Source organism: Apodemus sylvaticus, chromosome 6, assembly GCF_947179515.1.
Source record: "Apodemus sylvaticus chromosome 6, mApoSyl1.1, whole genome shotgun sequence".
NCBI lineage: Eukaryota > Metazoa > Chordata > Mammalia > Rodentia > Muridae > Apodemus > Apodemus sylvaticus.
This window is the reverse complement of record NC_067477.1, coordinates 40,668,145-40,691,050: the sequence shown is the minus strand read 5'-3', so window position 1 is coordinate 40,691,050 and position 22,906 is coordinate 40,668,145. Positions and strand designations below refer to the sequence as shown.

General features: G+C 46.1%; 1 protein-coding gene across 1 annotated transcript in view; it reads left to right on the top strand.

The window, feature by feature from the left end:
* The first annotated feature begins 4,834 nt into the window (after positions 1 to 4,834).
* Ttc9 (tetratricopeptide repeat domain 9) overlaps positions 4,835 to 22,906 on the top strand; it is a 37,139-nt gene continuing 19,067 nt past the window's right edge. The window contains exon 1 of the mRNA XM_052185531.1: positions 4,835 to 5,375. Within this exon, the coding sequence (XP_052041491.1) occupies positions 4,973 to 5,375 (403 nt within the window). The 5' untranslated portion in view covers positions 4,835 to 4,972. The remainder of the gene's footprint in view (positions 5,376 to 22,906) is intronic.

The window sequence follows — 22,906 nt, the reverse complement described above, 5'->3', positions numbered from 1 at the left end:
TAGCCAAGCAGAACCAGCATAGCTGAGAGCTTGTTACACATGCAGGATCTTGTGATCCCGAGGTGAACTGAATCAGAGAAGCAGTCCGTAAGATCACCAGGCAATTCAAACCCAGAGTCTGGGCTACACTGAATGTCTGGCTCCCAATTTCACACTCTGCTTCATTTCCTAAAATAATGCTCGGCATATGGTCAATAATTAATGAATGAATATTTGAGAAATTCTCCTTGGCACTTCTTTAATTCCATCTGATGGGAAGCAAGCATTTCCAAGAGGCTAGAACACATTACAAATGAGTGGCTTAGCCAGACAGAAGCATGCTGAAAGCAAGCAAATAAACAATTCCAGGCAACCACACGCAGCACTGCCAAGTGGGACAGATGGGCATAGTAACTCCTTCCTCACTTCCTTCCCCCATGGTCCTCCCTCCCTTCCTCACTGGTGCTCCCCTCGCCTTCATTCTTAGGAGTACCAAGATCTTGTGTTGAGTTCTTCATCTTACACAAAGACATGTCACATGGGCCATCTGCCTCTTCCAACTCTGTCCTTAAGACCAAAATTAAAGGAAAGACGTAGTGGGGGGAGGGGAGTTGTCATGTCATTAATCTTAACCTTCTAACTTGATTCTTTTATTTTCTGTGTGTATGTGTTTATGTGTATACATGTGTGCTATGTATGGGTATGTGCACACATCCGTGCAGAGGACAAACGTCTCTTCAATCACGGTTCACCTTATTTCTTGGGACAGGGTCTCTCATTGATTCACTAATTTAACCAGATTGGCTGCCTGTGAGCTCCAAGGATCCTCCTGTCTCCATCCATCCCGTCAGCACTGGGGTTACAGAGGCTTCCTTGCACAACCAACACCACATTGACTGAGCCATCTCCCAAGACCCACATCTTACCTTTAGATGGTTAAAGTGACCTGATTTACTTCTTTTTGTTGAGACATTAGCAAGCCTAAGGCTGGATCTTGATTTGATATTTACTCTCTATGGTTCTTCCTACCATAATCCATCAGGGTAACAGGAAGCTCAGAGTACCCACTTTCAGTCTCTTCCTTCCATTCAACCTGATATACGACTTGAAAATAAAAAGGGCCAGGAGTTGGCAGATATTCACAAATTATTGGAGTTCTGATGCAACATTATTACGGGATCCAAGCCATGGTAGGATTTAATGTGTAATACAATTATTGTCTGCCAAGTACTTACACTGTGCTTTACAACAAACCCATTAGGTCATAACCCTACCCCCACTTGATGAGTAAGGAAATCTGGGGTTGTCTAAAGTTGAATAACTTGCCCAGGAACTAGCCAAGAGAGAATTCCAGCGCACACCTGTCTAACTTCAAAGCTCCTGAACCACTGAGCAAACAGAGCGCCTCACTTGTCAGAAAACGGTAGACTCAGTGTGTCAGCAGAGATACCCTCTCTAGAGCTAATGGGAGTTCCAAGTGGGATTAAAAGTGATGAAGTGGAGCGTTTAGAAAAGGAACATTCTATAAAATTTAGTACACTAAGTTCAGGCCCAATTAAAAAGTTTTAGTTCTCTATACATGGTAACTACACATGTGAAACACTCATCCTTAGCATGGAATATATCCCAGTTATGTTGCCGTGCAGTTTTCTCTTAGCAAATTCATAAATACCATAATACAAGTTTTACTCTTGATATTAGTGAGGAAGTTATGTAATGATGTATTTGTGCTGGGAGCACAGGTTGGTCCCACCTTTTAAATTTGAATTATACATATGACAAGGTCTTGTGAAACTCAGTCTGGCCTGGACTTCACTCTGTATACCAGGCTAATCTCAAATGTGGAACACACTTTGAGTGTTAGGATTACAGGCAGGACACCCCATAGCCAGTTGGACCACATTTAGACAAACAAACAAATTGGGTGCTGGGGAAATGGTTTCATGTAAACTACCCACCGTTGGCTTGGGGGCCCACCCACAAAGTCAGCAATTTGAAGGTGGAAACAGGGGATCTCCAGAGAAAGCTGGTTAACCAGATTAGCTGCTTCCTAAACCCTGGATTCAATGAGAGACCTGTTTCAATGAAAAACATGGAGAGCAATCAGTGGAGACTCCAACAACCACCTCAGGCCTCCACACGCATGTGTACCAGCATTATACACATATGCTTTCACACACAGAGAAACATACATATTCTCATGCATACCACATACATACTTATGAGGGAGAAAAGAGCAAATCCACAGTATGTTTCAAGACTTCCTTGAGCTAGGTGTATGGCTCAGTGGTAGAATGTTTGCCTAGCACAAATGAGGCTCTGGATTTGACCCCCCCAGCACAGGGGCTGGGGTGGAGGAGATTTACTTTAAAGTTAACACATTTTCCGAGACAGAAAAATAAATAAGAACAATAAATAAATATGAATAATGCAAGAGATTAAGACTAATATAAGAGATTCTGAGGACAGATTGCATGGGTTCAAATACCAGACTTGTTACTTACTGGGAGTATAATCTTGGCAAGTCTCTATAGCATGCTGTGGAGGAAAAGAAATAGCCCTGGTAGATTCGTGTGTGGGAATGCTTGGCCCATGGGGGTGGCACTATTAGGAGGTGTGGCCTTGTTGGAAGAAGTGCATCACTGTCACCATGGAGGCAGGCTCTGAGGTCTCATATATGCTCCAGCTCTGCCCAGTGTGGAAGGAACACAGGCTCCTCCTGGCTGCCTTCAGATCAAGATATAGAACTCTTGACTCTGTCTCCAGCAGCATGTCTATCTACATGCCGCCATGTTTCCCACCATGATGATAATGGACCAAACTGGACTACTGAGACTGTAAGCCAGCATCAGTTAAATCTTTTCCTCTACAAGAGTCACCATGGTCATAGCGTCTCTTCACAACAATAGAACCCCTAAGACACATGGTATCAAAACTGGAGTAACTACTTATTTCCCTAGATTGTGATAAAGGTTAAACAAATTATATGCAAAGTGCTTAATCCAGTGCCTGGCATACTGTAAGCACCACGTATGTGATCTTTAGTATTGTTCACTTCATTTGGCATATTCTATAATAGTGTTTAGTGTAATATAAAAATCTGTCTGGATACAAAAGCAACTGGTTCCGTACCTTAAGGTACACACACACAATAGACTATTTTTCATATATAGCCATGAAAATAAGGCACAGGGACCCAGCTCATCTGTAGAGCACTAGCTTGCATGAATCCTCAGGTACCACTTACATTTGTTAAGCAGGAAAACAAAACTGAGTAAGAGTCTCCAGGTGCTTCTATGCATAAGCTGAGGTTTTTGTTTTCTATACTTTTCTAAACTTCCGGTGCGGGAACAGCAGGTGTTTCTGGTAGCCGTGCTATTACTGTCAATCCTGCTAAAGCTTGACTTCTGGGTCAGTGGGCTGGCAATTGTGCAGAGGAGCTTTTCCTGCAGGCTCTTCAGTGATGCTGATCCTGCTGGTTCAAGGCCCGAGTAGGAGGTTTCACAGCACTGTCTCTGAGACCCTCTTGGCACTCCAGAAGCACGGGTTGCTGGATCCAAGGCCAAGGTTCTGTTTCAGACAATCTGGACTATGACCTTAGTTAGACTTTGCATATAATAATTTCCAGAAGATGTTGCTACTGCAGATCTGGGATCCACCCTCTGAAAATCACATTAGAACATCTTTTTTTCTTTTAGCATCACTAAAAATGTATCTATTCTCTTCATTGCTTTTAAATTCATATCCAAACGCTTCATCCAGAAACCCCTGGAATTCCTCCTAGACATCCTCTCACTTGGAAGGCCACAAAGTCAAACCATTAGGCCTTGAATGCCCCTGAGGTGTCAAACATCACAGCTTCTGAGCTTTCCTAGCAGGGAAATGTTACTCCCTCCCCATGCCCTTCCTTCGAAGTCTTCAACTGTTCTTACCCCCATAAGGTCTCCTCAGGGTACCACAGCGCTTTCTGTGATTGCTAGTGGGAACTGTATCTTCTAGCAGTAAACTGGGTTCTTTGGGGTGCGGTGGGGGGGTTGTTGGGGGAAAAAGTAACTTGCCTATTTTCATCAGCCTGTGTGGCTCAGCTAATCTCCAGCATACAGTTGACACTTTCACTGACAGAGAGAAGGAAGGAAGGAGCCTTCCCAGGAAGGGCGCCGCCAGTAATGTCCAGTAATGGAAACTAGAACCCTATGCCCGCCAAGCCTGATGACCAACAGTAACAGGTGTTTCCATCTCCGCTTCTGTGATTCATTCTGCATAGCTGCGCACGCACATAGCGTAAGCACACACAGTCTCCCGGAATATAACGCCAGGCACGCAGACGTGCACCCAGTGTCCTGGGCGCCCGGGAGACACACCTCAGCCACAACCTGGATCCACAGAAGGGAGGCCCTGCCACCTAAAATAGTAATGTCTTACTGCAAACAAAACAAGCAATGGCTCCTAATTATTTTCCTTGCTCCCTGGAACACCTTTCTCTTTAGTTCGAAAGAAAGCTATTGAGGTGAACCCGCCCACCCCACCCCCGCCCAGTCCTCTCCATACACACGCACCCCTCCCCCACAGTTTCTTTCGGCCAAGGCTGGATGAATGGGAACCAGGGGGGCCCTCTTTGTCGCTAATCCTCCCCTCCTTTGAGCAAGCCCAGCTTCTTCCGGGTCAGCGACAACCACCACCACCCCAGTCCGGCCGCTGTCCCCTGCACTACGGCCAGGCTCGCACTGGGTCCGGTAGCACGCAGGGCCAGGTTGCAGGAGCAGAAAAGGGCGGGGACGAGGGCGGGCGCCGAGGGAGCGTGGGAGGGAGCTGGGAGGAGAGCGATCGCAGGAGGAGGGAGCTGCCTCGGGCGGCTGGCAACGAGGATGGGAGTGCGGGACCAGCGCGCGGCGCCCAGGGTCACGGCCGCGGCGGAGTCTGCGGGGCGCTAAGCCAGCGCCCCGCGCTTTAAAAGCCGGGATCGCGACGTGCTCGAGGCGCGGGCGGCGGCCGGATGGAGAGGAAGGGCTTGGCGGCCCGAGCCTCGGGGAACCCTAGCCCGCCCGCGCTGGGTGAGGGACCGCGGCCCGTGCCGCCACCGTGCGTCCCGAGCAGCGGAGGAGCCCCGGAGCGGGGCCAGGCTGGAGCGGCGGCCGAGCCCGCGGAGCTTATCCGGCGCGCGCAGGAGTTCAAGAGCCAAGGGGCTCAGTGCTACAAGGACAAGAAATTCCGCGAAGCCATCGGCAAATACCACCGGGCGTTGCTGGAGCTGAAGGGATTGCTGCCGCCCGCGGGGGAGCGGGAGCGGGACGCACGGTCAGCCTCCCCGGCAGGGGTTCCCAAAGCCAGCCGCCTCTCGGAGGAGCAGAGCAAGACGGTTGAAGCCATTGAGATCGACTGTTACAACAGCCTGGCAGGTAAGCCGCGCCCCGCCGCATCCCCTCCCCTCCTTCTCCGGGCCTCCAGGGGCCCCGCCCGGCCATGCGTCCCGTCCCCAGCTTTCCCGACCTAGTCACTCTGGGTCCCAGAGTGCTGGTTGGGGCACACCGCGGTGCAGACTCCTTCCCGTGACAGTGGTGCTCTGGGGAGATCTGGGAGGGAGGCGCTTGAGAAAAAGTGTGACTTTCAAGATGATGCCTTCCAAAGGCCATAGTCATCTCGAGTCTCTTCCCTGGCAAACATGGTAAATCTTGCCTATAAATGACCTGGCAGACAGAGGGCGACCCAGCGGGCCTGTCAGAGACTGCTACTGATGACTTAGGTTCAAATAGAAGAGAGAGAACCCAGGTGTGCCGCCCAAGCCATAGATTCTAAGGATAGCCCATGCACCTGTCTGCCCCACTCGGGTGTCACCGGCTCCAAAGTTGACCTAGGTCTTCCCTTAAGTAAGCATCCAGGTGGAAACAGGCCTTCCCTCAAGTTCTCCTGTCCCAGTGGCAAAGGGGATTTTTTTCAGGATGTCCTTAGCATCGTTAGTAAAATGGATACTAAAATGCCACTTTCTTCTCTGGGTCTTGCCGGTTCTCCAGAAGTCTCAAGGCTCTGAGTTTGTGGTTGGTCCTTAGCCCTGCCTAAGGCTCTTCTGTTGTGCTGAAGGTATACTTCCATGGTGCATTTTAGGGAATGAGGCTAAAGTGTGTGTGTGTGTGTGTGTGTGTGTGTGTATTATAAAATGTAAAGTCTATAAAAAAGAAAGGAAAACTCTGAGGCTTTCAAAGGACTTCCTGTGAAATGTGGCAAACAGTGGCATACACAACTGCCTGCCAGTGACTAAACCAGCCTCTCTTTCTCCCACCCAGTGTGTAGGGTTTTGGGCACAGTCAAGCCTCTCTGTTAGAATAAAAGGCCCTTCTTCATTTCTCACCTTGGAAGTTGCTTGAACTTAATATGGCCTGTTAGGGGGTAGGTGACAGGGGTGGTGATGGCTGTCTCTGGAGGTTGAAAGACTACAACTATGGTCCATTTGGAGATGTACATCTGCTGTGTTTCCTTTGGGCACTGAGCGCCAGCCTCCCTGGCCTTCACATTCTGCCATGTTTGAGGTGATCTTTAGGCAAGTGCTACCATGCCCCGACCAGGGGTCATCTTTACTAGGGTAAAACCCAGCTTGGGAAGACACATGGTAAGGTAGCTTACAAACGTAAAGAATTAATACCAAGGGCCGTTACAGAGATGGTGACATTGGTCCTGGTATTACAAATAAGGGCACCAGAGAAAATATTGGCACAGTAGGATGGAATATGTGAATCCATGAAAGGACACTTGATTCCTCTGGGTTCCTGTAAGTATTTGGCCACTGCCCTGGTGAACAGTTAAAGGGCAGAGCCCCTGAGGGCGGAGGAAGAGGCACTCTGGACGGCTAATGCAGTGTTTTTGGAGTCGTAATGGAGTCTGTCCCCAGTATTATCCGTGGGTGTTCTAGGACTACATTTACCCCATGATTCTGGCTACCAGCCCATAAGTAGTTAGCACTGCCTGCCCTCCACCCCACAAGTGGCTGCATTTCCATGGTGAAACCCAAAGTATGTCCTTGGTCAGACCTGCCCAGTCAGAGAAGGGCGGAGGTGTGGTCATTTACCACTTCTGTCCCCACCACACAAACACTTGGGAACTGGTGACAGAATGGAAATAAACCCTGAGGGCTTTCCCTCTGCTGCCTGTTCTGGGGCTCGTCACTTATGAGCATTAATAATGTAGCATATGTGCAGTTAGGTACCTTACATGCACATTGCCTTTTTTGAGACAGGGTTCACTATGTAGCCCTGACTGGCCTGGAACTATGTAGAAGTTGGACTTGAACTCAGATATTCACCTGCCTCTTCCCACAGAGCACTGAGATTAAAGGTGTGCATCACCATGTCCGGCTTATACTAATCTTTTTAAAATATATATATAAGCAATCTGAAAGAAGTATGGCCACCCACCTCACAAAGGAGAATCCCACGGCTCCAGAGCAGGCCACCTCCAAAGGCAATGCCCTGCCCATCACAGCTTGATGTAGACAATCAGCATCATCTGGGCCTCTTCTTGTAGCAGGTACCCAGACTCAGGCGGGCTCTCAAACCCCACATTTCGAGATTCTTTGGGGTCCCCCCAGTCCTGGTAATCAGGAAGGAAAAGCATCCAGTGCCCTGATTCAAGGCTGAGAGAACTGCCTGATGTCTCAGGTCTCACACAGCAATGTGACAGATGACCAGCTGGCCAGTTCTGACAAAGTTAATGTCCACAGCCTGTGTGGCAAATTCGGCATGTGACAGGAAGGCTCCACACAGAAATCACTTCGGTGAGAAGCTTGACACTGCCATTCTTTGGGTTGATATGTAAAATCAGTTACCATTCTCCCAGAAGTCCCACCTAGTAGCAAATAATCCTTTCTCATGGGATTATCAAAGTATTAGAAACCTATAGAGATGTTTTCTTCTAGAAAACAGCAAAATGTTTAGAGAAATGCAGAATGACCTCTAACTCCTCCACCTAAAGAAATCTGTGTTTAGCCTGGTTGTGGACACACCTTTAATCCCAGTACTCAGGAGGCAGAGACAGGAAGATCTCTGAGTCTAAGGCCAGCCTAGTTTATAGAGTAAATTCCAGGATAGCCAGGGCCACAAAGAGAAACCCTGTCTCCAAAAAACAAAACAAAACAAAAAACCAAAACAAAAAAGAAATCTGTTTTGAATGTGTGCATGATATGATGTTGTTGTTGGTAGTGGTTGGTGGTGGTTCTAGTGTCGTTGTTGGTCGTGGTGTGGTGGTGATGGGGGTAGTGGTGGTGATGGTGGTGGTGATGGTGGTGGTGGTGATGATGGTGGTAGTAGTGATGATGGTGGTGGTAGTGATGGTGTGTGTGTGTGTGTGTGTGTGTTGGCAAATCAAGGGCCCTTGTCCCCTTATATATGCAGTCACATGCATTTATACAAGTCATTAAAACATTTCATGAAGATCATTTTAAATGCAAAATAAAAAACGCAAGTGTGCTGGGCATGGCAGTACATGCCTTTAATTCCAGCACTTGGAAGGCAGAGGCAGGCAGATCTCTGTAAGTTTGGGGCCAGCCTGCCTGGTCTACAGAGTGATTTCTAGGACACCCAAGGCTACATAAAGAAATCCTGGAGGGGCTGGAGAGATGGCTCATCAGTTAAGAGCTCTGACTGCTCTTCCAGAGGTCTTGAGTTCAAATCCCAGCAACCACATGGTGGCTCACAACCATCTGTAATAATATCTGATGCCCTCTTCCAGTGTGTCTAAAGACAGCTACAGTGTACTTATGTATAATAAATAAATCTTTTAAAAAAAGAAACCCTGTCTCAAAAAACTTAAAAAAATATTAAGTGTGTATTTTCAGTTATGTTTGGATAGAAAGAAGAAAGACTTGTGCCGATTTAGTTAGGGCTAGCATAGTCCAGCCTGGCCCGTGAAATGGCCTCTCCCCGAGTTCTGGCTAACAGGAAAGAGATGGGCAAGAGCAGATTCATCCTAGCAGAAAAGCAGGTGACTTCCATTGGCATTTTGTTGGCACCTGGGCAGCCTGGTGATATGGTTCTTACAGCACTGTCTTTCCGCAAAAAGCCATATGTAGAGATAGAGGCTTGGCATTGGGAAAGAACTTAGAATAGCCCAGAAATACCTAGAGAATTAGGCTGTGTTGCTAAGGGCTGCTATTCTCCAAACACAAGGTTGAGGTGAGGCTTCTGGAGAAAACTTAAGCTCACGAGCCCTCCTGATCTACCTATAACCCACTGCAAATAATAGCCAGGGGGCTGCTAGGAAGCAGTACGAGGTGCCAGTCTAACACCCATTTGAATGACCCTAGGAGCCCAAGAAGAGTGTGCAGACAGTCTGATGATGGTGGCAGCCATTGTCTGTTCTGATCAGATTTCATTTTTTCAGGAGGACTCTGGCTAGCTGTGCAGGACTAATAGATGGGATTTGCATGACTTGTTTTCTGAAGATTAAAGGGACAGTATTTTCTTCTTTCAGAATTTTAGTAGACAAGACAGTTTAACCTGCCCAGGAAGACTGAGGAGTCTGAGCCTTGCTGGCCACAGAGCAATTGACTGATGAGTGGGTCTTATTGACCTGAACAAGACACGTGATTCTCCTGGGGCCTTGGTACCTTTGAAGGGTAGAACATTTCCTCTAGGGGCTCTGGGGGCTGAGTTATGGGTGTGGCTACAGAGATGCACCACAGATTGCTTTGTTGATATTTTTAAGTGATGCCAAGATTTAAATGGCAGCAGTGGGGATAGGTGCCATTGGATCCTGAGACTAGGAATGTGTGCTCTGACACTCCTCATGACCTGCAACAAACACCATTTTGTTCTATGGCCATTTTCTATTTAGAGCTATGCTTGGGAGATTTCTTTTGTCTTACCAAAGGATAGACAGTATCAGATTGGTCTCAGCCGAAGTCCCCAGTATGAAAGTATGAATAGGCTTAGGAACAGGTTCATACCAAGAGAAGCCCTGGAATAGTGTCCTCTGAAACCGGCTTCATTGGTCTTAATAGACATGTCTTGAACTCATAGGTCAGGACTGGCCATAATTTTCAGAGCTGTCATAGATTTTTGTCAGGTTGACCCAAACCAGGATTATTTGGAAAGAGGGAATTTCAGTTGAGCAAATGCCCCCCATCAGATTGGCCTATAGGCAGATCTATGGGGCATTTTCTATATATGATTGACGTGGGAGGGCCTACCGATATTGGTCCCGGGTATATAAGAAAGCAGCCTAAACAAACCACAAAGAGCAAGCCAGTAAGTAATGGTCCTCCATGGCCGTCTGTTCAGCTCCTGCCTCCAGGTTCCTGCTAGAGTGAACTTCCTTCATGGTGGAATGTGTGCTTTCTTCACTATGACTTCCTTCATGGTGGACTGATTGGGATGAGTTGGACCAAACGAACTCTCTTTTGGGTTGCATTTGGCTGCCAACCCTAAGTGGCACTTGGTCGTGGTTCTCTATCATCGCAATAGGAACCTAAGACAGGAGCCTAGCACAGCATGGAAATATGAACCTTGTTCAAAAATCAGGGAAATTATCTCTCCAAAGATCCCAAAATGTAAAACTCTTACCTACCACATAACTGCAACCCAGTACTCAGAGGGATAAAGCAAGAGACCCATGAATTTAAGGCTAGACAGCCTGGTCTACACAGTGAGTTTAAGACCAGACAGCCTGGTCTACACGGTGAGTTTAAGACCAGACAGCCTGGTCTACATAGTGAATTCAAGCTGGACTGTCTCAAAAACAACCCAACCAGAATGAAGAAAAAGGTAAAACTTTTCCTTTCCTTTCTTTTTTTCTTTTTTTTTAAATTTGCTACTCAATGTCATTACAAGTGAAGAAAATCAAAATTTTATATTGGAATGAACTTTACTATTCATCTGTGTTTTGTGCAATGCCAGTTTTAAATGAGAATATGACTTTTTAACTTGCATGTGGAATCAAAAATTACACAATTCATATTTTGTGGTTCCTACATGCATACATAATGTATTCCTGCTGGAACAGGAAATGCTGCACAAATGAACTGTTTTTATTTAACTTCTTTATATACATATTTTATGTGGAGATGCCTTATGCGCGCTTTCTACAGGGCTTTCTGATAAGTGAAGAGAGAGGAAGGAGCCGTGGGTCACCCTATTCTTTCCTTTGTGCCAGTTCTAGCTTGGCTTATGCCAGAGAACCAATAGAAATAAGGGATATGATCAGGTTCTATGGGATGGGATATTTGTGTTACATAGGCCCTCCCACCCCCGAATTTGAAGAAATTTCTGGTTTAAGAGTGTGGCCTCTTGGGTCCGATAATATGTCCACTTCATTATAGGCATGGCGCCTTTACTTACTCTCACTGAACTCTGTGTCATGGATGCGCTTTAAGTCTGTGCTTGTGGGATATTGTGAATTCAGATGTGAATGGAGCTTCAAAGAACAGTACTGCATTTATCTTACACACATATTCAATGCTGTCATCAGGCTTCAAATATGGCATCAGAAGAATATAACGACAAGCACGGAATGCTTTCGAGCAAGGGCCCCAGGCAGCTTCCTAAGTGGTCTGTCTTTGAAGTCAACCCTAAATGAGTCTGTGGGAGAGGACCGAATGGATATATCTAAGTATACGAAACTGGGTGCAAACGCTGAGATGAAGTCTAAAAAGAAAGGATATTCAGCAAAAAGTGTGGTGGAACCAGACAGCCTAGTGGAGAGATGCAGGGATCACAAATACAAAAATGGGAAGATGAAGAGGAGTTCAGAAACTAGGGACAAGCAATTATCTGCTGGCCGGCAGATGAGATTAGGGGTGAGAAATGGTGAAAAGAGGGGGAGGGAAGGGAGACTCAAAGCTGCTGGGACCTGGGGCTGTTGCATGGATAGCATATCAGACAATAAGTCACGAAAGTATGTAAATGTAGCATCCAAAACCATCCTCCAAGGAAAGACGGGAGAGTAAATGCATAGAACACATTCAGGGAAGACACCAGGAAGAGCAGGCTGGCCTTGGGCCTTCAGCACAGTCTCTAAAGTGGATGCTTACTCTGCCTTCAAGGGGTGTAGATCAGGCAGCCTCTAGCTAGAAACTCTGGAAGGCATCTTAAAATCAGATTCCCTATGGTCTAAATCCTCCAGAATATCTGTGAAAGATGTAAAGATCTGGCTGCTGCCCAGGCAGGAAGGAACAGCAGGGCGTGGAAGAGACTGAAGCTGCTCTGGGAGTGTTAAAGTCGGGTACCATCTCCACACAGGATGACCTCTCTGCCCTGTACGCATTCTCACCAGGCCCTTCCAGGACGGAAACCGGATGTCTCAACCAACCAACCCAACACTTCCTGATTCTCTTTGGTGACCATTGTATCTTTGAAACAGTTTTATATTTCTGCTCAGATAATAACTGTGGCTTAGTTTCAGTCACAACACAGCAACACATGCCCTAGCCCAGACAAGGGCATCAGACATAAAAAGACCAAAGATGTGGATGGAGGGCTGGCTCAGCTGTCAAGAGCATGTCCTACTCTTGAAGAAGATCTGAGTTTGGTTCCCAGCATCCACTTTGGGTAGCTCACAACTGCTTATAACTTCAGCTCTGCAGGGATCTGACATCTCTGACCTCTGTGAGCTCCCACACTGTATGCACATACCCACACAGAGACATAATTAAACAATAATAAAAATAATTTTTTTTAAAAAATTGCCATAGAAGCGTTGAGTTTTTCTGTTGAGGTCCATATGGACTTGAAATTGCTCTTGGCAATGTGAGGTTCATTACCTATTGTATATTTCGTTCATATATATTTTCATACCATTGTTGAAGAAGAACCATGTTCAATAGGACCCATACCAATAGTTCTCATTTAAAAATAATAAGTGTCGAAGAGAGCCGGCTTAAACCAGAGAAGCTCGCATCAGAATGTGTCCAGGTAATCTCTCCATCCGTCCATATTTCTGCCAAAGGGACTTTAAAAATATTTTAGATTTATTTATTTAGGCACCCAAATGACAAGCATAATTTACAGAGGATACTTGGGACGACAAATATTTCCCATCTATAGTACTTCCGTGTATAAAGCACAAGTATAAATTAGTATTAACTAGCGGGCTCAAGAATTGTGTAAGAAAGAATTTATGGTTGCAGGTTGGTATGTGAGTTTTCTGGTCAGCATCACACATTTTCTGTTTGGCTTAGCTAGTCATTTCCAGTGATTGGGAAAGTCATCTTAAATGAGTCTTGTAGCAACCGCCACCAGCAAAACAACAGCCATGCTAATAACAGTAACCAGTAGCAGAGACAGAACAGATTCACATCAGCCTGGCACATAGTACATGGCCCACAATTGTGTTTGAGAGACTGAAATGCTTATATCTTGCGTATCTGTCTTGCGTTAAGGAACCAGATTACCCAACTAAGTGTCCACTTACTCTTTATTGGGTACCAGTTAAGTGGTAGATCCTGGGCGGAGGGGTCTGCAGCAGTCAATATGAAGGGGAGCTTTCCCGTTCAAAGAACTCACATATATATTCCACTTTGTTCTGTACAACTTTATAAGACAGAAAACTCAAACTTGGAACACTTAAATCATTTTCCCTTGGTCGCATACATAGCAAATTGGAATTTATCTATAATCCCAAAGCCTGACATTTTAGCTGTCCATGCCACACGGCTTTGGTACTAAAATGGGTCTTCTTGGAATTTCCATCAGTCCATCTGTTTTCCTCTTTTTCTACGACACAGACTACACCGCATTGGCGTTGGAAGGACGAGCTTTGACATTTCTGGGTCAAACTCCCGTGTTCGTCCTTTAGTCACTTCTCCCAGGACTTAAGCACTATGCTTGTGTCTCATGGGATCCCATTTCATGCTGGTCCTGAGAGATTACAGGGAGAGTCCTGGCTTCTGTGGCCAAGCAGAGCTGGTGTGTCCATGATTGTTCATGCTGTGACATAAAACATGGCGGAAACGAATAAGAAAGGAAGGATTGAGCGGGACTCACCATCCATCACATCACATTTGGGAAGGCATGGCTACAGTAGTGCGCTGTGGCTGAGGCTGTGAAAGCCTGCAGTGACTGGTTAGAGGACCCGCTGTTAGGAAGAATGCTCAGACAGGAAGTAGGGCTATAACTCATAAGCCCTGTTCTCACTGCCCTATGTCTGCCAGCCGCCTTCCAACCTCCCCAAACAGTGACAATCAAGAAAAGCCAAACTGCTGGAACAACTGAGCCTACGGGGACATTTCCCATCGAAGCCATAAAGCATAACACCCTCCCTTCCATGTCAGAGGGAAGGTGACCTGGCTTTGCATGGTCAGAGAAGAATAAGTCTGTATGTGCAACTGTTTAATGAACATGGAGTCTCCAAAGTCCACCCTGCCCCTCCTCTTGCCTTCCTGCCTGCTCTGGAGTATGTGGCTCTTGTCACAAGTTTTGAGAAGTTTAAGTGGATGTGCTAAGAGTAGATGTTCTCTTCAGACTAAGAAGAAAGCACCTGCTGGGAGGAAGATACTGGGTGTGTTCTCTGAGGGCAGGGGTGTCACTTGCTCTCTTTATACAGCCCCGTCTTTAGGAGCAGAAGCAGAAGCCTGCATGATGCAGAGAGGCCTGGGCTGCCGACTCTGTCTCCTATTTGCTGTGCACCTTGAGTCAAGGAACTTTACCTTTTGAGTTATGGGTTTCTAGTTTATAAAAAAAACAAGGGTTGGATTCTGGGACCTCTAAAGCTCCCTTACAGCTGGGCAGTGGTGGTGCACGCCTGTAATTCCAGCACTCTGGGAGGCAGAGACAGGCGGGATTTCTGAGTTCGAGGCCAGCCTGGTCTACAGAGTAAGTTCCAGGACAGCCAGGGCTATACAGAGAAACCCTGTCTCGAAAAAAACAAATCCAAAAAATAAAAAAAATTTAAAAAAGCCCCCTTATAGTCTCTTAAAGATACATTTCCTATGTCCTTCTCTTCTGAGCTACAGGCCAATAATGTCATGTTTTTGTGTGTTCTCACATGACCAGTCTCCAAAAACTTAGTACACAAAAAGGCACAGCGCAGAACTGCATTTACTATGACTTCCTCTATTTAAATATTCAAGAGACAATAACAGTGTTAAGTTTGAGATTACATGGAATGGTAGCAAAGCAGGGAATGGTCACCTTTGAAAAAAAAGAAGTTAGTTAAGAAACTTCAAACAGTAATTATATGCTTCATAACTTTTTTAAGAAGAAAAATGATGGCATTAGTTTTCTGAGTAGAGAAATTATGAGGGTTTTTTGTTTGTTTGTTTCCTTACATTTACCCCAAAGGTAACCCAACATGCAAACAGATTTTTCCATATCACTCTGGGAATCAGTCATGCCTTGTCATTGTCAGACAGTAACATCAAAGATGTCAAATAAATTATCCCAGAGTCCATATTTTCTCTGTATGCCCCTAGTAGGATCCAGTCTACATACAGAGCTCAATCCAGGTAACATGGTACCCTACAGAGCAGGGAGATGCCACACATTAGCATCAATTTGGGTCTGGCGGGCTAAGACAGGGAAGAGTGGGGTCAGGGCTTGTGACACAGTTGGTCCTGAATGTCACTGCTCCATCACTTGGGAAGGGGAGTGGAGTGACCATTTAGGATTCTTGTCTAGAAAATCTTGCCTGCTGCTGGCTTCAACAGAGCAGCAGGAGCACCAGAAGGAAGCCTGCTTATTCATCTGATCTTTACTGGACACCTGCCATGGCTCGTCACCACCCAAACTTGAACCACTCTGTCCTCAGAATGTCATGTGGGGGCCAGCCTTTGAGACCAGGCTCTGCTGAAAAGCAGTTTATCAACTTCAGGTAGAGGCTCAGTTTCCATATATATAAAAACAGCTGGTAATTTCTCTCCAAGTCCTCCTTCAGGAGCACAAACCACTAGGATTTTAAGGGTCTTTAGCCATTTTCCTAGCTCATCCTTTATGTCTGGGGACAGCCAGAGTTGGGGAGGGAAATGGGAGACAAGCTCTCTTTTATTCTGGATTACTCATCTGTGCTGACACGTGCTCATTCAAAGGGCTTGGCCTAGATCACCAGGCAACCCTTGCAACTCAGAGAAGGCCAAGGTACTTCATTGTCTCCTAGGATGTAAGAGATGGAGGTGGGGCTTCTGAGAGGATGGTGGGCTGAGAAGGGGTTAAAGCCAATATAAACTTCTCTGTGGATCTTGGCATCCACTGGCGACACAAAAGAACACATATTGGTGCTGTATCTGCCATGATTAGTCAAAAATACTGACATTTGACTCTAACTGCACAGTCATTCAGCACTAGAAATTACTCCCCCCACCTCCCGGGGGACAGGCAGGAAAGAAACAAAAAGCTTTAGAGGCAGGCTGGCAAGGGCAAGAGTTTCGGGGAATAGATGTCAGCCAAATTCTAAAATCTTACAAAGAAGCCACCCTTGGCATAAAGTTGAATAGCCTGGGGGAGTCTGAACGTTTTGATCATACAAGGCAAAAACTGAACTCTTTTCCCTCGGGGACCTGTCACCTCCAGACTGTAGAGACCACAGAACTATTAGAAATTTGCATGGACTCTTCTCTGACACCGCCATACGAAAGACTGCATGCCCATGTGTGCTCAGAGAGGGGAAGGAAGAGACGAAACATAGAGGAAAGCCCGAGCTGTACCACAGGGCCCCAGAAATGCACAGGGCAGCATAACGGAGGAAGATCGTTGCCTAGTATAAGGATCTGGACTTGAATCCTGGTTTTTCCAATAATTCTGGACAGATCCCAACCCCTCGAGCTACTTTGTTCATTAATGCGTGGAGATAAGATATGTACCGAATAGGAATGCCATATGATTAAATGGTACCAGCACACATACCCAGCACAGTACTTGACATATAGAAGATGACTTAAATGACAGATATGTGCAGAGGTGGTTATATTAATGACAACAGAGGGAGGCATATGGGAGGAGATGAGGAGGATGTGTCAAAGGAGGCTCTGGGAACACGGGAGAGCACGAAGGACAAAGGAAGGATCATAGATCATGGACGTTTCACCTCCACTAAGCAGCCACGGGCTAGGATAGGCGAACAAGATGTATCCAACACCTTTGGTGTAGATGTGGAGAGGCTGAGTGAAGGAAAAGTTGACCAGTTGCTCTCTAGAGAGTCAATTGAATTCTATCAGGACCCCCTTTCCTAGACCCAAAGGGTTAAGAACCTGTGCCCCGTCCCAACTTCTCAGGATTAAAGGATCACATAGAAACTGCTTGATAGGCACTAGAAAAAAATGGTTCGGTAGGAAAAATATGTGCTACGCAAGCTTGAATCCCAGTGTTCAGATCCCCAGCACCCACATAAATTCTGGGCAGGAACGTGGCACACCTGTAAGCCCAGCACTTGGGAGGTGAAGACAAGAGTATGCCCAGAGCAAGACTCCTCCTTGCTACTTAGACTAGCTGAATCATGAGCTCTTGGGTCAATTAAGAGGCCTTGCCTTGTATATGGTGGAGAGAGACAGAGGAGACAGCAAAGTCAACCTCTGGCTTCTAGAACATAAGTACATCTCTCTCTCTCTCTCTCTCTCACACACACACACACACACACACACACACACCACATATAGCCAGAAAAAATGGAGGTGGGTGGGAACTGCTGGATTCTTGACAGCCATGGGCTCCAGGCTGACACTTGTAAGTGAACGAGGCTCAGTTAGATGTGTTAAACGAGTGAGGCTAGCTAGATGTGTCTGAATGTATCTCTCCTCCACGTTCCATCCTCTGCTCCAGAGTTCCCCAGGTTCTTTCTTTAAACTGATCAAGCAGGGAAAGAACTACAGGCCAGGGTGGGTACTCTCGCATAATCAGACCTGTCTCCAAGCGGTCTGACAGCAAGGACTTGATGAGAAGACACATACTGTGGTCATTCAGGTCCTGGTGGGTCCCATAGAGCTTAACAAGAAAGCAAATGCGTTGATGGAGTGGGATGGGGCGGGTGCCACAGGAGAAGTCACAAGCAGATGCTGTCCATCTTCTACAGTGTCAGGCAGGTGCCTAGAGCCCAGAGCTCCTCCTAAGCTGAGAATGGAAACACCTCTGGCTTGGCTAGGTATCCTGGGCATGAGAGGATGGTGATGTGAAAATCAGATGTTCCAAGAGCAAAATGTCCCCAGTCCCCTCTACTGCCGAGGAGCCTGAGACCCAGACAGCACTGTCTGGGTGGCAACCCTTCTCTCTTTAACAGAATATAGACAGATGTTTGGTTTTTCTTTGTGTTTTGTCTCAATGGTTTTTAGTTATAAAATAAAACATGGTAGCAATTGAAGTTGTTGAAAGTACAAGAAGTTATGACAATCAATAAACAAACAAACAAATAAAGAATAGTCATCAGCCACGTCACTTCATAATTTGCCCTTCTCCACTTTGGGAGAGAATGAAGTTGGTCTGATTTGACTCTTGCGTCCCCATGGGGTGCTGCGCAGTCCCCCTCGGTGTCACCAGTGGCAGCCAGTTCTCTCTGCCACCTCCTTTCGAACCACTACATTAGTCTGTTGAGCTAATTCAGGTTTTTACTGGAGGTGAGGGGATGTACAAGGAGAAAGTCCTATTTTTTTTTTTTTTGAGAAAGTCTTATTAAAGCTTATCAACCAACACACTATCAGGATTTAATCACGAGACCCTTATTTTTTTGTCAGGTTCCTTCTGCCACCTTCCATGGTTATCACTCTTCCCCCCCCCCCCCTCGTTTGCATGTCGGCCTCCCCTGGCTCCTGTCATTACATATGCAGAGCAAGTTGGCTGGATTTTGTCCTCTTGAATTTACCCAGTACCCACCTCCAAGCTTCTCCACTCTTCCGAGGCAGCTGTTGATGATAATCCTCTGGGGGGCGGGGTGAGGGGAAGGTGGATACTTTTTTGCTTGAGGGGCACTGTTTTTTTTTTTTAAGTCATTCGTTGTGTAAATGTTTGCACTATTTTTCCATCAGTATTTTCCATTGAGAATAGGTTAGCCATTAAATTTTATTATTCTGTATAGTTGCAGTAGTGTGGGGCCATTATTCATTTAGCTACTAGTCAGCATTTTGGTGATTTTAACAATCTACTCTGATACCGTGCAGGCCAGAGAGGGTGTGTGTGTGTGTCTCTTCCTGTTACAGTTGTGCCTGGTAACCCACCCCAAGCATCTGATAACATGGTGGAAGGCTAGTGGGAGAGTCCAAGGAACACCAGAGATGCATGCCTCTGGGGTTACAAAGGATGGCAGGAAGGTTTACAGATCAGAAAGGTTTGGTTTGTTGTTGTTGTTTTGTCTGCCTTAGTTACTGTTCTACGTTTGTGCAGAGACACCACGACCAAGGAAACTCTTATAAAGGGCAATATTTAATCAGGGCTGTCTTACAGTTTCAGAGGACTAGTCCTTTATTATCATGGTGGGAAGCATGACTGCACACACACAGGCATGGTGCTGGACCTGGAGCTGAGAACTTTACATCCTGATCTGAAGGCAGCAAGCAGAGAGCAAAAACTTCTTCTTTGTCCTTTCTGTAGGCTGCCACAGGAAGGTAGGTGGTCTTCTGACCCCAGGTGATCTGAGCCTCTGGGGGACATTCTCATCCAGACCTCCACAATATCCAAAGAGAACAGGATGAAACTTTGACTTCTGATTTCCCCCCATCCCTGGCTCAGAGCCAGACTGAGATATGTTCTCAACAGTGCAGACAAGGGAAAGATGGTAGCATGCGGGTTTATCCTGAGTACTTTTGGTGATTGTACCTGTCATCACATAGCAAATGGCCAAACTGACATTCCCCTGAGACCCTGCTTCTAGACAGAAGAGTGGGTGTTAATAAAGACTCAACACACACATCCTGTCATCCTTTATCCCTCCATTGCCTTTTGTATCACAGCAAGATCAGGAGTGAGGTTTGGAGACCATGGTTGTGATAACTAGAAAGAGAGCTGCCCTCGCAGCCTGGTAGGGTCTCCTTCTTGGTAGTGGCGCAAGACGCGCACCAAAGGCAGAACTGACCTCAGGACTTGGTGCTTTAGCTCTCTCCGGTGGGTTCCAATATCCCATAAAGAACTGTTGATATATGCCTTCAGCTTAGAGGATGCTAAACCGCCTTTCCACCTTGGCTCCTTCACCTGGTCTTTAATGGCTACCCCATTATCCTTCAGATTTTCATGGGGGGTGATTTGGAGCCCTACCAGATGGCAAAAATCTACAGATCCTCAAGTCCCTTATACCATATTTGCTGGTGTCATATTTGCTGTGACCTGCATACAACCTCCTGTGTACTTTATTTACCTCGTCTCTAGATTACTCACGTGACCTAAAAATGCATTTGCTGTTTGGACAGCTGTCGTGAATACTGTCTTAGGGGACGACAAGAAAAAGTCTGCTCAATACAGATGCAGTTTTTTTCTCTTTTTTCCCCCCAAATAATGTTTGACTGACAGTTGGCTGGATCTACATACACATGCAGATCTGCAATGTGAAGGGATTGCTTGCCAGCAGAGTGGATATGAATAAAACCTTGAAGAAAGCAGTATCTTTTGAGTGCTTTCCCACGAATCCCGGATGCAAGCCATGAAGAGCGGGTCCATATTGAATAGCTTTACCAAGGGCATCTGTCTGGGATCCACAGTGATAGTGAGAGGTATCACGAAGGACCCCAGTACTGGGACATCCACCTGGAGGCTTCAGAGATAGGAAATGGCAGGTTGGTAATGCAAAGGGGGTGCTTTCCAAAAAGAGAGAGCTCCAGAAACAAGGAAAACAAAAGGAACACTTGGCAGGATTTATATCAGCTCTAGTGGGAGCCCGTGGTCAAAGTAGGAGGTCCAAGATTTGTGGTGATGGAATAAAGATATCCCCCCTGGAGATAAATCTGCCAAGTGCATCCTGAATGTGGGAGCGGCAGGTGAGTGGGAGACTCCTCTGTCTGGTTGTCAGGAAGGGAACATATTTCTGAGAACAAAGACACAGCTATTTGGAGGGGACTGGCTCCCATCTGGCCATCCTCCTGCTCACAACCATTTCCCACTCTCTCATCTTGGAAGAAGGCTTTGGAGAATAGCACTGGGTGTGACTCAGGAGTAAGTTATCCCAACTGTCTCCCTAGTAATTGAGCTCGGGGCTTAGAAAGCCACTTAGGGGAGCCAGAGGCAGTTGATGGCCGTCAATAGAGGGTGAGTCACCTTTCTTTAGGAGTGTGGCCACAGCGAGGTTGTCCATACCCCAGTGGTTGACTCCACACCCAGGAGCACACAGGCAGAACTGATGGCACTCAGTGGGTTGGGAGGGAGATGTAGGACTGAGGGGTGGGTGTGATCAAGACACATTGTATGCATGCACGAAATTTTCATGGAACAAATAAAAAACCCTTGAGTTCTTTTTATTGGCAATAATTTTAAAAAATTCACTTGACCAGAGTCCCAGCTTCTGGAAGCGGAGCCTGCTAGGTTATACTATTACTAAGGGAGACCACCATGACAGATACTGGGTGAGAAATTTAAAGTGCTTTACAGATGCTTGTCTGAAAAAGCAAAAAAGACATATATTGTGAACACCTGAAGACATGGGCATCTCCTGACTTAGGATGTGACTATGTGAAGTATGTTTTTAGTAACTAAAAGGAGCCACTTGATGACCACATCTGTAGTCATAATTTCATTGGAAAGAGATTCCCCCAACACATATTACACAAGTGTCAATAGGCAAGAGTATGCTGTAATTGATAGACTTTTTAAAAGTCATACTTTCTCAGTAAGCTATTGATAGAAATGAAGGAGAAAGGATAACCTATCATTAAAAAGCCATCTACAAGAAACTAACACTCACTTTGCACTTAGGAACAAGAGACTGAAGGGATTTTCTCCCTTATGGATTAGGAATTGAACTCTTGGGTGTTTGTTCATGAGAAATAAAGGTGGAAATAACTATTCTTATCAGCTTTATCCATGATAACTCATAATTCATAAACCTTATGATAGCAATGGTGAAACCATTCTGTACCTTAATTTTAATAGAGTATAAATAGATAGTTCAGGTGTCTCACTAGATAAATGATTAACAGTGGTACACCCACATCATACAATACTATTTACAAATGAGACAGAGCGAACTGTTGATGTGACAGCTTGGATCTCAAGGGAATTATGTTGGCTAAAAATAATTCTAAAGCATTTTATACCATATTTTTCCCTCTTCTGCCCCCTTTCTGTTGTTTAGTTTGTTTTATAATAGAGGCTTTCTCTGTGTAGCCTAGGCTGCCTTTGTACTCACTGTGTTTCCTGTGAACCCGCAGTCTTCCTACCACTAAATCCTGAATTCAAGGGCTAGGATATGACCACCATGCCCAGCCCATAGAACAACTGTGAAACAATAACATTTAAAGCATGGAGAACAGATTGACAACAAGCTGCTGCGGAGACAGGGCAGCGGGGAGGTCGATGTGTTTATAAAAGATGGCTGGTGGGAAGGCCTGGAATCCAAGCCTGGACTGATGCTGGCCTACACTGTAACCCTGATTCCAGGACTTCACTTGGTGGCCTTGGGCAAGCGACTCAACTTCTTTGAGCCTCCGATTCCTCATCGGAAACATGGACAAAATACCAGGACAGGCCTTGGAGGCGGTTGTCAAGAGTAACTCGGGTCAGTGCTTAGAAAGAAGTCTAGCCATCTACACTCACTCCAGATCCCCACACCTGTGCTGCCTGGCTTCGGAGAGGCCCCCAGGCACTGTCCACTGATGCTCAGCTGGATTCTTCCATCTCCCCATGCAGAACCTTGTCTAGACCCCTGTCCAGGTTCCTTCACTCCAGCAAGAAGTTGCAAGTCACCAGGAGAAATAGTCAGGATGTCATGATGTCACAGTCTGTCTGAGAAGTGTTTGTCTATACATGCAAATATCCCAGCTCTAGAACTTGGCCATCTGACAGCTCTGCCCTTTGGCTAGTCCTGGTGAACCTAATGACTGTCCTGG